This window comes from Ambystoma mexicanum, chromosome 4q, assembly GCF_040938575.1.
Source record: "Ambystoma mexicanum isolate Mex_15411 chromosome 4q, UKY_AmexF1_1, whole genome shotgun sequence".
Taxonomy (NCBI): Eukaryota; Metazoa; Chordata; class Amphibia; order Caudata; family Ambystomatidae; genus Ambystoma; species Ambystoma mexicanum.
In genome coordinates, this window is record NC_090928.1 from 980707930 (window position 1) to 980726513 (window position 18584).

The following is an 18584-nucleotide window of genomic DNA, read 5'->3' on the forward strand; positions in this document are numbered from 1 at the left end:
CGGAGACAGAGGGGAAGAGCCCGGCTTCGATCAACGCATAGAGTGGTTGGGGAAGGAGTGGCCTGCCGGCGCCTGGGGCTGAATCTCGGGCGCTCCGATCTTCGTTGAGCGCCTGCAAACCCCCCTCCATATCCCAGACTTACAACGTTCCACGCTCCGCTGTGAACGGGGCCTGCCAGCGCGGAGGTGTGATACGGATGAGGTGAGGAGGGGCTCTGCGTTCGTGACGCCCTGGGGCCCCGTGCTGCTCTTTGGCTACGCTCCGGGTCTTGGAGACAGCGGGAAGTTCAGTGGTGGGGGGCCGTGGCGATTGATTGTTGGCTGGTGGCCTGCCCCCCCCACCCCAGCCCAGGCCCGGGCGACGGGCGCGTTATCCGGACATTGAAGCGGATTTGCCCCCCCTCCTCCCTGCTTGTGCTCAGGTCTCCTCACTGCCCTGGGGCTAAACACTACAATATACGAGACGTGGGCTGAGCCCGCCCATTCCCCCATTATAAGGCAGACGGACACTGGTGGAGGGGGCCGCGTCTGGTCATCCGTGCCTTGACCACAAGAGAAGCCTCGTACAATGTATAGGCGCACAGCCACGGACACTGGGGCATCTTGGGCCGCGTGGTGTACGCGGGGGGTGAGGAATTACCACACACATTATCGTTCCCCGTGTGGGCACAAGGAGACTACGTGGGAAACTAATAGCCCATTCCAGCGGGGCATTAAGGCCATACTACCCAGCGATTTGAAGATCTTATGGGCAACAACTGGCCCCCGCGCATTGCGCAAAAAAAAGGGGGCATTCCCCCCCACCTCAGGAATTAAAGGACTGGTTGCGTGCAGAGTCATACCGCACAGGCCATAACTCCATAACCTCACCCTGCATGGGCAGCAGAGTGAGTTGGTCATGGGGGTAAAGTTTCATCAGAGATAGAGGCCCACAACGCAATAGAAGCGCACACGCTCTATACGAATACAGTGCAAATGTATACTCTGTCGAGGATGCACTAGCCCCTTGGTCAAGACTGTGGTAACACAAATCTGTACAGGGGCCAGGCGATGGCTGCAAAAAGCAGCCACAGACAACGAAGCCAAGCGCTGTCAACACCAACCTACGCAGGCGAACAGTTTTGATACCAAAGACGAACCCACCCATAAAAAACTTCATACGAAATCAGTGTTAGATCCACTCTACACACCCTAAGTGCAATCTACGTGTAAACGCCGACCTCCAGGGTGGTCCCCAGGACTTATCCTCGTTAGGAAAAACGATGCCCAAAAACGTTGGCCCTAAGAAGGGTAGAGGAACCATAGACCAGTATACAACGGCAATTCAGAAGGATATCGTCCTTGAGATGGAAGGGGAAACTCCCCCGCAAGGACAGACCCACGTCGTGTCGACAATGGACCCTCAGGCAGTCTTTCTAGCCATGCAAAAGGGCTTCTCTGCACTAAACGATAAATTGGACGGAATAACAGCAAATGTGGCAACCATTAGATCACAACTAGGAAAAACATCGCCCATTACTGGAGCGGAGACGAGAATTTCGGGCACAGAGCATGCGCTTGTAACCTTGAAAACAACAGTGTTCACAATGGCAATAGAACTGGGGACGGTGAAGGCCAAGTGCGAAGACTCGGAGGCGAGGTCCCGGCGGAATAACATTCGCATAGTGGGGGTTCCCGAGGAAGCAATGAAGGGATCAATGGAGAAAGCAGTAGAAGAACTCTTGCGCCACCTCTTAGGAGACCCGGGCTGGTCACCAATGTTTATTGTGGAGAGCGCGCACAGGTCACTTGCCCCAAAACCGAAGTCCGGGGCATACCCTAGGCCTATAATGATATGATATGATATGATAAGGCATTTGTAACGCGCCTATACACAAGTGTTTCAATAGCTCGACTGATGAATTATAGAGATAGAGACTTGATCCTGAAAACTGCCAGAGAGAAACAAGAGCTCTGATGGGAAGCAAATACCCTACGTATCTTCCCGGTCTTTACCCTGGTAGTACAACAAGAAAGGAAACTCTTCGCAGGGGTCAAGAAACTGCTACGTGAGCGACATGTGCAATATGCTATGCTCTACCCGGCAACACTCAAAATCCAGCATCAGAATAAAGTATATTTCTTTGCATTTCCAGAGGAGGCAGCGAACTTTGTCGAAATACACATTCCAGCCCCGGCAAGACAACCAAGTGAAGAGGAGAATTCGTGATTACCTGTCGTCATGTAATAGTAAACACGTTCATGTTATACTATAGATGTACAAATACAGAGAGCCTTCCCGGAGCGGCTCTTAATGGGGGCAATTATACTTACTCTACAAATGGTGTTGATAAGCATTGCCCCACGTATGTCAATATGAGTTAGAGCAACGTCGCAGAACCGGACACACTATAAAAGCCCAATCTTGGCACGGGCATTGGTAGCCACCATTTTCCCCCATTATAGGTGCACAGACAATTGTTGGGTGGGGAGGGTGGGACGTTGGAAGCACGGTTGAAGTTAGGGGAACCGTGAGGGAGTGGGGGGTCAAGTTGGAACTGTTGGGGTTTAGTTATGATAAGACTTGTACTAAAATGAAAAGCACACAGGTACTAAGCACAATGACTATTGAAGACATAACCGAAACATACTGGCACCCATATGATAACATACTTTTCATAGACAGTGGCTAAGGTAGGCACTGACGTCATTAAAATGCTGAGCTGGAATGTACGAGGCTTGGGATCCAGAATCAAGAAAAGGAAGATTTTGGCAGGTATTAATAGGCAGAACCTCAAGATAATATTCTTGCAGGAAACACACATAGGACCACAGCAAAGTGGGCCACTGATACCAAACTGGGGGGGAACACCAATATGTCACAACGTATTCCAAACGGGCATGGGGAGTGGTGATTCTAATACACAAATCCTTACCGTTTACATGTAGGAAGGCAGAGTGCGACCCCGAGGGGAGAAACGTGTTAGTTAATGGCACATTCTGTGATAAAGTGATACTCCTTCTTAACGTGTACGGGCCAAATGTAGATGACCGAGTTTTACTCCCAAACATACCAAAAACTGGCGAACTTCCCTACGGCCTACTTGATTTGTGGCAGAGATTTTAATGCCATCCTGGATGTACACTCAGATCGCACGTCAACACAAACTAGAACATTGACCAAGGCAGCGCAGACAATACTTCTACATATGGCAGACCTAAATCTAAAAGATGCATGGAGGACATTAAACCCATTTAAGCGAGAATATACTTTTTACTCCTCCGTGCACAACATGCATTCTAGAATAGATGTATGGCTGGTAGACAACGAAGTCTTTTCTTGGGTTACTGAGTCCCATATCTACCCTAGGACGCGTTCAGATAATTCGCCAATACAACTAACACTACGAATCCCCGGCAGGGTGGGGAGAACAGAGCTCCATGGAGATTTAAACCGCCTGCCCTACAGGATCTGGTCTATAAGAACACAATGATACAGCAAATACAAGACTACTTTGAAATAAATACAAATTTGGTTACCAGTCAGGTCACTTTATGGCAAGCATTTAAGGTTTGCATCAGAGGCAACTCAATATCCAAGGAAAGTGGAATCCTTAAAGATATCAGGGGTAGACTGGAGCGATTAGAAACACAATTAAACGCACTACAATCTCAGTATGCACATACTCTTTCAACACAGCTCAGCTCTGACATAAAGACTAAACTAGACGAATACACCGAGGCAGCGGATCAAGAGATCCGATACTTTGACAAACCTGCTACAGCGCGTCGGTACGGGGAGGGTGAACACCCAGGGAGACTATTGGCCAGGGCAGTGACAGGGGAAAAAGGTCCATCAACCATGCCATGCATACATATGCCGGACGGCACGGTAACCACCGAACGTAGCAAGGTGGAAGAGACATTCTACACATTCTACAAACAACTGTACTCCCCACAGTGCAACGTTACTGATGATGAGATTCAACACTATCTCTCTCAGATACCAACAACACTCCTATCTGACACTGCTAGAGCCACATTAGAAAGCCCGATCACAGAGGCTGAAATAATGGAGGCGATCAAGGCACTTCCCAATGGGAAAGCCCCAGGAACAAATGGCCTTGGGGCAGAATTCTATAAAGAATTCAGTCAGTTGCTAACCCCCAGATTATATGCAGTATGGGAGGAAGCCTTAAATAAGGGTGAACTCCCTGAAACCACTAGAGAGGCAGTGATTACGCTTCTGCTTAAACCAGGGAAGTCCCCAGAAGATTGTGGCTCGTATAGGCCATTGTCATTGATAAACACAGACGTAAAGATTTTTGCAAAAATTATAGCAACTAGACTTACACCACTGATGCCCTATATGCTACATGATGACCAGGCAGGGTTTATCAAGGGCAGATCCACAGCAATGAATATTAGAAAATGCCACAAAATTTTGGTTACAGTACCCCCCGAAACACCGGCGATAGCGGTATCACTCGACATGCGAAAAGCATTCAACACTGTCTCGTGGCCCTTTTTATTCGGAGTGCTGCGGAACTATGGGTTTGGCCCTAATTTTATAAAATGGATACAAATATTATATGCATGTCCCCACGCCAGGATCAGAATTAACGGAAACTTAACAAACAAGTTAGAACTACGTGGAGGCACCCGACAGGGTTGCCCATTGTCACCTTTACTGTTTGCCCTAGTAATAGAACCCCTGGCAGATATACTTGGGTCACGCTACAGCTCTTATGCTCTATCGCTAGAGGGCAACCTACAAATTATAACTCTATACACCGATGATATCCTATTGTATCTTAAGAACCCAGATCGCTCACTTGGCAGGGTCCTGGCTGAGGTTAAGAGATTTGGAAAATATTCAGGCTTGCGTCTAAACCCCAACAAGTCAGAGTTGTTCCCACTGACAGAAAATACAACGCAACCCCAAGACTTACATGGCCTCATCTGGAGCCTGACGCATATTCTGTACCTTGGTGCACACATTGCCAGGACGCCCCAACTATCCTCTGCACTGAACTATAGCGCTCTGGTGGCCACATTATGCACTAAGATAAAACGCTAGAGTGCCCTTCCCATTTCAATGATGGGAAGAATAGCACTAATCAAAATGAGAATACTACCGAAACTATTCTATCTATTCAGCACGGTACCGGTTTGGCCGGGGCGCGCCCTGTTTACAAAGATGAACAGCGCCTGCATTGAGTTTGTTTGGGGAGCACATCCTAGACTGAGCTGGAAAACACTAACTGATACATACTAGAGGGGTGGGTTGGTGACACTGGATCTGGAATTATATTATCTTGCGGCACAGGCACACCATGCTGCCCAGTGGGCTACACAATTTCTCAACCCAGGGACTCCGCCAACTGCGCAGAAGGAACGTGAGGCAATCACATCCCTGCACAAGTTGTCTAGATCAACCCCCAAGCACTATAACACCATAGACCCCACGAAGGTAACAACCACGGCATGGGCTAAAATAGCAGATATATTCGGCACGAACAAGCTATACCACCCAAGTATGCCACTTTGGGGAGACCCCCAAACACCTTACAACTTAGATGGGGAAGTGGCCAGGCACTGGAGTGCTCGGGGCTTTGCCCAATGGGGACAGCTTTTCTTAGATAAGCGCTTCGTCCAGTGGGATGATATAAAAGATATACTGGGAAACACAAATAAACATAAACAGCAATATGTGAATGTAAGTAATGCCATACAAAAGAAATATCCCACATTCCCAAATGAACCTGAGATAAATATTGGGCTTGGATATATGTTCACTGGGGCAACACAAAAAATCACAGCCTCAGCATTGTATAAAATTATAGTACAGACACGCCCAGCAGATATACATACAGCCAGGAACAAATTGGAACACGATCTGGGACAACAAATTGAGGATACGGAATGGTCCCAAATCTGTGAGCTAACTAAACAGATTTCGTGCAATTCTAGGTACAAACGAATCCACTATAAAATAATAAATAGGACGCATTATACCCCTGCTAAACTCAAACGGATTTACCCGGACACCCCGGGAACATGCCCGAGGTGTAATGAAGAAGACACAAATATATACCATATGCTTTGGTCATGCATAAAGCTGAAAGACTACTGGGGGGGGGGGGTGTGTGAAGCACTGGACGGGATGGCAGAGCAACCGGTCGAATGGTCCCCGCGGATATGTTTGCTTGGGGTGGTGGTGAAAATGAACCCGATATGGAGAAAATTGCTAAATCTGGGCCTTTTAATATCTAAAAGAGCAATATTAGAAGTGGAAGAGTGCAATCCTACCAACCAAGGAGGACTGGGACAGAGATATGACATGGACAAAAGATACAGAAGAACTATATATAGACTCGGTGCTGCCCCCATCCAAACCTAGAAATATATGGGCAAGATACAAACAATACTTGTCAGACAAAGCTGAAAACGTGTATGATGTAAAACAATGTTGTAAAGTGACGTATACATATGCATGTGCTGGACCTGTGTGCAATAATAAATAAAGTGTTTAAAAAAAAGAAAGTTCATAAGGAGCTTCTCTTTCAGTAGCATCACCATATGTATGCAGTGGCCTACATGATTAGTCACCCCACGGTCATGCCCATGACAGTAGGGCCTCATCCAGCCAGCAGGCTAAAATAAGAGTTACTACCTGCACCCCTTTCTGAGAAACCGAAAACGTTCAAGTGGCATGATTTTTTGTGAACCTGGCAAGAAGTTCTTTGTCTATAACATTATAACGCACAAAACCACAAACTTTATTCTGCCTAGGAGCAAACAAAGCAGCAAGAGCCACACATACTGACAGAGTGAGGAAATGAAAAAACCTAAAGTCCTCAGTGATATACGAAAGGCCAAAAATGTGTTCAGTTCTCGAATCTCAATGGTGAAAGAATTCCAGTGGCAAGGGGCCTGCACTGGGAATCTGCAGTCCCCTCTGGAGTTATTATTTTCAGAAACCAGTTTTTGCTCATGATTTGCAATTTATTGTTTAATTAGTTAAATGCCCATATGTGCTGACACGTGTTCTGGCCACCTAGGATTTTCTCAAAACTGGGCTCAATATTATATGCTTGCATAGCTCATGTGAATAAATCATATTCACTTGCAGCCTTGAAAATGTTCATGTCATTCCTTATACTTGATATAGTTTATATCAGCCTAACCCTCTGGAGTTATATTCAGCAGATTCTGTTCAGAGAACTGGGGACAGAGAATGTGACAAAGTATGTGGACCGGTGTGTTGGGGCAATGATGCAAAGGCATTAAAAGGCCAACCACTGGAGCTTAAGTGCCACTCTCCCCTGAACAGGGAGGCAGCGGAGGGTGTGCTGAAATGCCAATGCTGGTTCTTATGCTGGTAATTGCAATTGGTTATTTATAACGTGCTTAATACCCAGAGGTTTCTAAGAGCGGACCCGGGGATTGAACCTGTGTTACTCCGTGTCGTCTTCCTTCCAAGGCGAGCATGTAGCCCCTGAGCTATCCTCCTCAGATTATAATCTAGTTTTCAGTTGATCAGCGCCCCAACATCTCCACAAGGATACTCTGTGGGCAGAAAAGGTAGAATTTGTTGGAGTGGACTAATTTTAAAATAGGCTCTTGCTAGGGAGAATTCTCATTCTATGGCTAATTTCCCTTACCTATAGAGTCCCCCAGCAGCTTTGCTGGATTTGAAGGGTTTTTCTTTTTACCTGCTAAGAGTGAGACTCTTTTTCCCACTCTTAGGCATTTCTGCTATGTGTGTTCTAGGCTATTTTTGTGTTTAATGCCTATGGGATTTTCTCTCCCCCATAGGAACCATCTTTATTCACATGTGTTACACAGCACCCTCCGTGCAGTGACACAGGGATGTCGTAGCGACCCCCAAACATAGACTCCATACCCTGGGACTGACTATCGTCTCCCAGGGCATGTAAAGTCCCAATTGACTTTACTAGTCGATTGTTATGAACTTAACCAGTACAACCCATCTTACTATGGAGGTACAGGAAGGGGTTAGTCGTTTTTCCCCTATGTTCATTTTTGAGGGGGTACCTTAAAGTCCGTCTCTCTAAAGTTTCTGGCTGGTGGCAGTGGTTACTACTGTAAATATTAGACCGCAAATATTTCCCTATGGGATTTTCCCATTGTTCGAGGCTAACACTTTTTCTGACAGCCTCTAACATACCGCTGCTGCATTTTAATATTAACTTTGCTCCGGTAGGTTTCATTTGCCAGAACTTTAATATAACTTCTTTCTCTTGTCTTTCTCTACGATTCTAACCCAGGTTGGGGATCCTTTGTTCGTCCGTTTGGCGGGCTTCTGCCCAGAAGCCCTCCTTCCGGCGCCACTGAGTCTAGGGTGGGTCCATTGTGTGGGAAGGGGAGTAGGACCCCTGGACAGAGTTGCCGCAGCAACTCAGGTCGCACTCTAACCTGATAGGCTGGAGGGTCTCCCGCTAAGAAGACCACTCCACTGTGTGGGTGACAGCTAGGCTGTACGAATGGGTCTCTTTCTGCATAAAAGCAGGGTCCTGAGGACAGGAAGAGCAAGACGTCGCCACTGGAACTACGGAACCGAAGGGAAGAGAAGCCACAGACATCTTCAGCATCTATACCACCGGTGAAGCCCTGCCGTGATCGTCTCACCTCTTTTCTTACACACGACGAGAGGAGATCTTCATCGCAAGAGCCTTCTTCCCTTGAGCTGGTGGGTACAACCAGTTTGCCCATCGCTTCTCCGTACCTGCCTTGGTCGAAACGACAGTGAACAGCACTTGGAGACCGGATAGCCAGGCAACTATCGACCCGGACCGCGATTAAAAGGAGCGTACCTTTTAAACTTCATTTGGCAGCACCGCGGCTGGTTACATCCCTGGGTAGTCCAGTGACTCGAACCTTGCTCCACGACAAGAGCCTCTCTTCCTCTGCTGGATCCCTCGAACTGCAGGAACTACCAGGAACAACCGCCACCGCAGGAGCCACTTCTTCACGTTTAAGGTACATTGTTCCACCAGGCCTCCCTTTTCCCGTGGTAGCCCTAAAGGTGTTTTAAATCCTTTAGCTACTTGTTGGGTTGGCCGCCCTCTCTCTTAACATTGTCTTTCACCTCACATCTACCTTTTCAATATTCATTTACCAAAGACTTGACTGCAGCTACAAGAACATTTTTGCTCCTAAGCCCTTGGCCCTGTACCACTGACTCTGGCACAGGCCCCTTGTCTGTGGCTGATTTGTTAGATCTGCTCTCACTAGATTGATTTTCAATAAGAAATGTGTTGGTGTACCTGAATCTTCTAAACCCCTCTTCCTTCCTACTGTTTTAACTTGTGGAGGGCCCTTTTGCTCAGTTTTCATTGACTTATCTTTCTGCTAAAAGTGTCACTGTGCATTACTTGTTCACAAAACTTCAGGGAAGTGTTGCTAGGGGGTGTCTGAAGATATTTCGGTTTAACTTGTGCTTTCCCTCCCTTTCGTTAAATTGATAGAGTGCCATTTGTAGTTGGTTTTCACTGTGCCGTTTTGCTCAGTTTTCACACTACCGCAAACTTGTCTACAATTGAATAGGGAGTTGTATATACTTTTTTTCTTGACTGAATTTAACTTACTTTATCAACTGTGATTTATGTGTTGAACTAGATGTGTATAAAATAAATATATTCTCTTTTTGATACACAGCTTTGGTCAGTGTTTCCTTGTTTCATAGTACTGTGATACCTATTGTGTAAACCCTGAATACGGCTCATCTCCCTCTTGAGATAAGTCTGACTGCTCAGCCACAGCTACCAACAAAATCTTTGTGGTACGGACTGATACCAATGGGGATTTATTGCTCTCACCTGTAGTCCTAATCTGGTGTAGTGCTCCCTAAAGGAACTGCACTGGATTCTGCCTAACAGCTCTCTTCCCCAACTCCCTAGTTTGGGAATTAAATCCTAAATCTGAGTCCCAAAAAATGCTTCCATCAACTTTACACTGCCTTGGAGGAGGCAAAGCAGATTTTTCATTCCTAACCAAGTGACGGGTACCAGAAGCATAACTTTGGTCTTCGAAGTATTTCATTTCAGTCTGCATACTCCCACCCACAACTTCACTTCATCAAGACCCTTACCTAAGCCAGTGAACTCCTCTTTTGAGCGACTCACACTCGGTTACATTTGATTGTTATGTGCATATAAGTGCTGAAGAAGTCCTTGATTTTTTTGAAATGCTGATTTATTGGCACATATAAATGTTAAACAGTTTTGGTGATAACCAAGACCCTGCTGTTCTTCTGAACTGCACTGGAGACAGGGCCTCATTACGAGTTGGGCGGTATTCTGGTGGTAAATCTGCCGGAATACCACCCAACTGAATTACTGTTATCACTTGGTCCAGCAGAATTACCGTTGGGTTACAAGTGGTGGTATAAATCCCCATTTTTACTCTATGGGGCTTTTTTGGATCAATTACTGTGGCAGTAATTCCACCGATTTTTGCCGATTTTTCTGCAAAAAGTTGAAGGATTTTCCTTCAGCATGACGCTGGATGTGAATCCTCCACTCCAGGGCCATACTCGTATGGCAGAGTGGGAATATTGGTGGTAATTTTGTTACCGCCAACTTTTTCCCACTTCTGCCATACTTGTAATGAGGCCCTTTTTATCCTTAATTTGATTAACTGTTCTAGCTGAGCTAGAGAACATAGGCGGGATACCAGGAGGCCATGGGCAACAGACGGTATCAAATGCTGACAGTAGACTTATGCCTGAATGGCCCAAGATATTGTCCCAAACTGCCACCAGAGCAGTCTCAATGCCAGGCTTGGGATGGAAGACAGACTGGAAGCAGTCCAATATTTCTTCTGATGCCAAAGATTCCTGCAGTTGTATAACAGTGGCTGTGCAGAATCTTTCAAAGCCGTGTTAAACTGGCTGGGGGTCGATAATTCTTATGCACCGAAGAGGCAAGAGATTGCATGTTTAAATGAGGAATGAGGATGGATTGTTTTCAGGAGAGGGTTCCTGTCCGACCTCAAGATCAATGAATCCATCTTGCGATCAGTGTAGCCATCGCTTCAGCATGTGTTTCTGATGGTGCAGCAGGGCCTGGTGGGCATGCTCCGCTCTTACCGGTACAGCGCAGAGAAGCTAAACGTGGCAAGAGCGGCGCTGTAGCCTAATGAGTTAGTTACATCAGACTTCCTCCTTTGATTGGGCCTGAGAGAACGCCCTGCGTGAGAAGTGTTCATGTGGATGGGTCGTCTGTGTGGATCACAAAAGCATTGCCTGGGACTAGGCATAGCTGCCATTTGACATCTTGCCATGGTGGTCATGGGTGCCAACTTTTCATTTTCTCTATGGGGGCAGAAACCAATTTTGATTTTCAATTTGGGGGCAGAAATTCCCACAGTAAGAAGCGAGTAAACCCATCCCCAGGTCCAAAAGACACATTGGGCCTCATTACGACTCAGGCGGTAAGGGGTTTACGGCGGCGTAAACAGCGCCGACCCTTACCGCCTGATTCCGAGGTCCCTTAGCGCCATGGAGGTTTTAACACCTGCTTTTAGCAGGTGTTAAAATCCATGGCGCTAAGGGACCTTGATGTTAATTACGCCACCGTAATTTACGGTGGCGTAATTAACGCCTTCCCCACTCCCATTATGCCCTATGGGGCAAAAATGGGAATGGGGAAGGGTAAATGGGGATTGGGGACTTACCGCCCCGTCAACCTCGGAATGGGGCAGTAAGTCCGCCAACCACCATGGCGTAAACGTAGTTTCCGCCATGGTGGTAAAAGTACGACCCAGGCGGTAACTTACCGCCTGGGTCGTAATGAGGCCCATTACCAGCTGGAATTGGAAAAAAACACATAGGGCCTCATTACGACCCAGGCGGTCCGGAAATAACGGTGGCGGTAAACCCGCCGCCACCATTGTTTTCGGACCGCCTGAGTCCGACCCCTGCAGGCGGGAGGTGATGTTCCCGCCAGGTCTGACCTGGCGGGTTTAACACCGCCCGCCTGCAGGCGGACGAGGAAACACCGGCAGCATTAAGAGATGCTGCCGGTGTTTCCATGATCCCCATTCCGCCCCATAGGACTCAATGGGAATGGGGATTAACACCATTCCGCCTCCGTAATTCCCGGAAAACCGGGGTTGTAATGCCCCGGTAATTCCGGGAATCACTGAGGTGGAATGGTAATACGAGTCCGGCGGTAACAAGGCGGTTTTACCGCCGCGGTTACCGCCGGACTCGTAATTAGGCCCATAGTATTTTCAGTCAGGTCCAAGCATATAACATCCCAGCAACACTCGCCTAAACTGCTGAGCTGTCTTTGCGGTATTCTGCATTTGGAACCTCTGCGTGAGCGCAAATGGCTTTGGCCTGCCCCCCCAACCACTCCCCAATCCAGTGTGTCTTCCCCTCACCCCTGACACTGCTCCCATTCCCCGCACTTGCGTGATCCGAATGACACAAGGCCTAGTAAGACCGTTATTTTGTCCTCCCTTGTTTCCCCCCTCCTTGTCTTGTAGTGCCTAGCACTTGTGTACAGGTGCGTTATAAATGCCACATCATGTCATATCACTTTGAAGTGAGCGGACACTTGCTAATTTTGCTGCCACTTTGCGAACCCTGGGCCCAACAGGAGGGGAGCCGGAAGTCCTGCCAGCCCCGAGTGATTTTGCTTCTTGGTTTATGGTTTTAGAATTTGCACAGGGGCGGAATTACACTCCTGCCCCCGTTGTAGAAGGAGAAAGAAGGCAGGTACACCCTATGCCCCCCATTTTGCGCCTGCGATGGCGGTCAGTCACAATCTGAGAGTCTTGCATTCCCTGATAATTCTAGGCATGCAAACCCCAGCATGCATAGCGGCTAGAATTCAAACGACCTCTGGCGCGCTCGGGTCATAGGGCCACTGGGATCGAACTCTGCCCTCGGCTTGGGGTTTTAGATCACTACTAAACCTTTGTAAGGGGGCTTTCTGTTCTTAGCCTCCAGGATCCTCGCAGAAATTAATGCTTCCCAGGGTTGGCCTGCTGGCTGCCTCACTGATTCACGTTTTCCTTCCATGTTTTCTGTAAACGGTGAGCAGTTCCACTGCGAAGAAAAAAGGGGAGAGAACCGGTTAGGCAGCTTTGTAAATGCAACCCTTTTTCTGTAGTTTGCCACAAAATACCAGTTTTCTGGCTATTTTAAAATGTTATAACCAAAGTAGTTGGCATTAAATGACGTGCTGCTTTTACCCCTGCCAGTCTTCCTGCATCCGCAGGGGCTGCTTTAGACGTGGGTGGTACGGGTTGTATCGAGAAGGAGCATCAGGGTCCCATATGTTACACAGGTGCACGATAAATCGCAGGACGTCTTTTTAGATGCATTGAATGCTTCTCTTTCCTGGCACTGAAATCCCTTCACTGGCTCCCTGTGACAGCAAGGATCAAATTCAAGACCCTTTGCTTTGTTCACAAGGCTTCCTGGGGCCTGAGACCTACCCACCTGCAACGCTGTCTACCTAAATACTGCCCCTCGGCTCATCTAACTCCAACCTCCTGCGAGTGAGCCGGTTCTCCTAGCAGAGATTTGGACTGAGATCTTTATCCTCAGCAGGGGCCTCCCTCTGGAATTGCCCCCCTGCCGCCCTCTGTCTTGAGCCTGATCTCCTTAAGTTCTGGAAACTCCTCAAGACTTCCCTCTTCCTTCTCTCTCCCTCTACCCTGCAAACATAGTTCTCACCTTTTTCCCCCTCTCTCCCGCCTCCTCTGTACAGCATGCTGACTGCCCGCCGGGTGTACCTCAGTGTCTCACTGGTCCCCGGTACCCACGCCAGTCCTCCCTCCTCGCACTTGCCTCAGCGCTCTACACCCTACCCCACTCACTTGAGAAATTAACCCAAGAGAGTGGCTCTCTCTGCACTTACCCCAGTCTCAACCGACTTGGTGCACTTGATCCTCCCCCTCCCTGTGATCATCTGTGCACTTGCTCGGTCCATACGCACTTCGCCGAAGATCACATGTCTGTTCTCCCTGGTCTTCACCCCTTAATTGCGCTGTCTAAGACTGCAGAGTCGCCGTCGGTCCTATTTGCTGTCTCCCATACTGTTAAATGTACTTTTTACGCACTTACTCTGCCTGTGCAGACTATTATCGTCTCTGAATTTGAATGGCTCTGAGCGAATGTTTGTTTTTTTCCCCATGCTCCCAACCTCGTTGAGCGCTTTGAAACACTTGCCTGTGTATAGGCGCTATATATAAATAAACAATACCAATACCAAAAATTAGGTATAACTTTGGGGAGCTTGCGATTGACCCGTCTTATTAAAAATATGCTTGTTGTATTTTCATTGCATTAAGGCGTACGTGCGGGTATTTAGAAGGTTATGTTTACATTGCAAAAGTGCATGCAAAGCACTGTTTGTCTAAAAGCCAGGACTGACTGGGGCGAACTCCTATGACATGGGGTTCCTTACTGTAGGAATCCTAATTCCATAGTTCCTTTTCAGCCTTCTGGGCGGATTCCCAGTGCTGAAAGAGGATGCGCAGGAAGACCCTTTTGGAGTCTTTCAATGTAAATGAAATTAAAGGCCTGCTCTTGACAATACTGTTTTACTTTTCAACGTCGCATTCAGAGATCCGTCTGTTTTGTTTTCCAGCTGGGAACGGCCATTGGCTTCCTGTTGCCACCTGTTTTGGTTCCCAACACGGCGGATGACGTGGATCTGATGGGTCACAACATCAGCGTCATGTTTTACGGCACAGCGGCGGTGTCCACGGTGTTGTTCCTACTGGCCGCTGTAGGTAAGTGGACTGGCACAAACTGTACATTTTGTTGAGTTTAATTCTGTTGTTGACTACAGAGTGTTCTCATGTACTCCTTTCTGTTTTGGCAAAGGCAATGATTGCTTTCAGCATGTGTATGCATTCAAAGGGCCAGCTCGACAACCTCTTATGGGTTGGCTGGAGTTTCATGCGTTTTGAGTAGTGCGTGAACAAGTAGGCCTGTTAGCATAGTGCCTACTGTGGCCTGATGACCCCACCTGACCATGCAACACCTTATGCTCGGCCAGTACTTCCCGCTCCTCACTCCCCAATGTCCCCTCGGATTCCGACTTCATCAGGCCTTTGGTTGCCATGCACGGTCTGTCCCCTCAATCTTCCGATGCTCCTCCTTTGGCCAACTCTTGCATGTTCCTCTCACCCGCTTCCCCCTCGGATCACTGAAATCTCCTGCCACTGACACTCCTCGCTTGTCTATTGAACCGGTCCCTCTCTATTTCCCCTCCAGAATCAAAAACCCTCTGTTCACTTTACACCTCGCAAAGGCTCCCGCATTAGTTCCACTGTTCCTTCTCACTGAGCCCTGCTTCTTAAAGCCTCGTGAACCACTAACGCCACCAGTAGCTTCTGCAGTACCTTGCATTGAGGTTTGGGCCAAAGACACTCCGCAGAGATCGAGTTCATCCATGTGTCCAACTTTAAAACCTTCGCCCAGCACAACTTTCTATTCTCCATGCTCATCCTCCTGACCCATGTGTGACGCTGTAACTCACTAGATACTTCAGCAAATGAGGCTGAAGCTTTGCATAGTTGCTAGATCTCTCCTGGCTCACCTTCTTCATCTCTGGCAATTGTCCTTGGTGTCCTGGTGCTCCCCAAACATTGCTTCCACCTCTTTACCAGTGGGTGACCCACAAGGCTTTGCCTCGTCCATCTCTTTCTTCCCACAATGGGAACATTGTGACATTGGGCCTCATTAGGAGTTTGGAGGTAGTCATGGCGCTATTAGTGCCATGGCTGCCTCCAAACTCAGGTCCGGGTTCTCGGTATGGGGACTTACCGGGTCATACCAACCTTGGAGGACCCGGTAAGTCCCCATTCTGAGAACCATTCCCCATTCCCATTCGAGCCCCCATAGGGCTCAGTGGGAATGGGGAAGGAGCTAATAACGGCCCGCAAATAGCGGGCCCGTTATTAGCTCCCCGGTCTCTTAGCAGCTCCCGCTAAGGGCGGCTGGTAAAACCAGCCGGCCTTAGCGGGACCTGCTAAGGGACCTCGGAATGCGGCGGTAAGGGGTTAACGGCACCGGCATCCTTACCGGTGCCATTAACCCCTTACCGCTGCACTCGAAATGAGGCCCATTGTATTCTTATTCAGTTGCTCCTAGCACCTCTTTGCCAATGATGGGCAAATCCTCACCGTTTCCACCCTTCTAGTCAGGGGTCGAGTCCTAAAAAAAAGTGTGGGACTCAATAACATATGCAATATGAGGTGACGTCACCAGAAATTAGCATATCAAGGTGAAATATGCAAATGTTATTCAATTGGCGTTGCATAACCATTCAAATTGCACAGGACGAATGGCATTTGCCTTTCATAAAATCAACACACACAAAATTCAAGAGAGGATATTTGCTTCCAATAGTGTTTTGAAAACTTTAAAAAGTGTGCCTGGTTTAAACTCCAAGAATCAATAACAATGTTTTCCCTGGAACATGCAGTCCAGAAATGTGACACTGCAGCTTTAGTTGTTTGGTGATCTGGTGCAGTGGTGAAGTGCCAGGCCTGCGAACCTGGCACACCACGGTTTGAGTCACGGGGACGGTGTAAATTCACAAGTTTAAAAAAGACAGGAAGTGATTGCTTAATTTACACACGGCCTCTATAATACCCTGGGGGGCGGCAATCTAATGCTCATTCCTGCATCGACCATCAGAATTGACTTCCACCCTGACTAGATTCGTCCCCCATGCTGGCAGGAGCTGATGGTTCATGTTCACAGCAGAATGAGGCCCTCGGCATTCATTACCCCGATAGCCCATCTGCTCGCTACCATATGCTCAAGCTCACCAACCCTTATCTATAGTCACCTCCACTTTTCCAAGACCCTGATGAACACTGGCACCAGTCATCAGCTGGCTGGCTGGTTCACTGCAATGGTTTCTTCATTTGGCCACCTCACAGTTCTTGCCAACCCTGCACACCCTATCTGACTTTCTAAGACCCTGCCCCGTCTACAGACATCAAGGTTTTCTGAAAGTTGTAATCTTGGTGTGGTTATTAGCATGTGGACCTATCGCCTCAACTTGTGCGAGACATCTCACGTTCCCATTTGGATCACAAACTGAGCACTGCCTCCCAAAATCCCCCCTTTGCCTCTTCAAATGTTTGGCCATGCTCACTGCTTGCAGCCTTCACTGGACCACCCTTGCCCATCATACTAGACCCAAGATCTTCCGCCTTCTTCAAGGTGGCCTGACTCATCCTCGATTCATCGCTTCGTCACAACACCGTACAGTGGGTGGCATGGCACAGAGTGCACCAAGATCCTTGTGTTCTAGGCCCTCACTCTCTAGTTGGCGGACTCCTCCTCTCCCTCTACTGCTCCTTATGTGCCCGGTGTATTTTTAAGCCCGCGGGCACAGAGAAGCACCACAGCCAAACTCACATATTGAACAACTATGAGGATTCTGTTGGCAGCGGCACCGTTATGATAGAGCAGTTTTCCTGCAGACATGCTGCACTGCCATGCACATTGTGCAGCCAGCCAATCCCCACCTCTTCCCAACCGTTGGAAAACCATGTTGCGTCTGTGTTGTGCCCCACAAGGGGTGTCCATTGTGGGTGAAGGTGTCGATGGCATGCCTGGGTGAACCCTGCAGGAATCCCAGTAGAAGAGCAAAGGCGCATTCCTTCATTTTGTCATGGATATCCATCGGTTGCAGATCCAGTAGGTTACACACCACAAGGAGAATCCCCTCCGTTCAGTGATCTGTAGCCGCAGAAGCAGTGGCATCATTGGAGGAGACCGATCCGCATAAGGTTCCAGATATATACTTTACTCCTCAAAATATAGCCAATGCCCCAAGCAAAAAAAGAAATGGCACCTGCCATAAGTGGGAACTCGACTACTGAGTGGCCTGATCTAAAGAGGGCCTTTATGACGACAATGTTTTCCCATTTACTGAAATTACAATCGTACACGAAAATATTGATAACAGGAAAATAATTTTAAAATAGAAATATATATTTTTCATTACGTTAAAATACTGCACTCTAGAACTAGTGTACACTCTAGAACTAGTGTACGTAAAAACGACGTACACTTAATCTCCAAAATGTGTACGTAAAATTCTTCCACCTAAAAATCTCATCTGGAGCCATGCACCCCCCCCCCTTCCCCCATCGCTACGTGTCACTGTGCTGCTGTACGACGAACCTCTGGTCAGCATTTTTGTGTACCATCTGCATTCACTTCCAGCCAGTGCTTTAAGCGGGATACGAAATGGAGAGGGGGCTCTGTTAAGTGCGTGGCCAGCGTGGGCTGGGCATGGCCTACTGGAGGAGCAGATGTCTTGGCCAAAGGCTGCCTGCCCCCTACAATACTTCATGCGGCCCTGCAAACATGGTCAAGTCTGCATACTGTAAATAAAGCTCACTCTAGTTCATGTTTCTAAATCAACTGATGTCTGTAAATCAGTTTCTCAGCCGGTAAATGAGCAATTCAATCAATGAGCTAACCACCTTCCTTATTATATAGATGACCAGGCCTCGTGTGCCCAATAACGTTTAAGCGCTCGTTTAAATTTGCAGCTGCCCTGCCTGCTGCCTGATCCGTGATAATCTGC

The 18584-nt window shown here is 47.9% G+C and overlaps 1 protein-coding gene across 1 annotated transcript in view; it reads left to right on the forward strand.

The window, feature by feature from the left end:
* The window catches only part of FLVCR1 (FLVCR choline and heme transporter 1), a 379457-nt gene that overhangs the window by 143063 nt on the left and 217810 nt on the right, over window positions 1–18584 (forward strand). The window contains exon 2 of the mRNA XM_069608541.1: window positions 14613–14757. Coding sequence (XP_069464642.1) covers window positions 14613–14757 — 145 coding nt within the window. The remainder of the gene's footprint in view (window positions 1–14612; window positions 14758–18584) is intronic.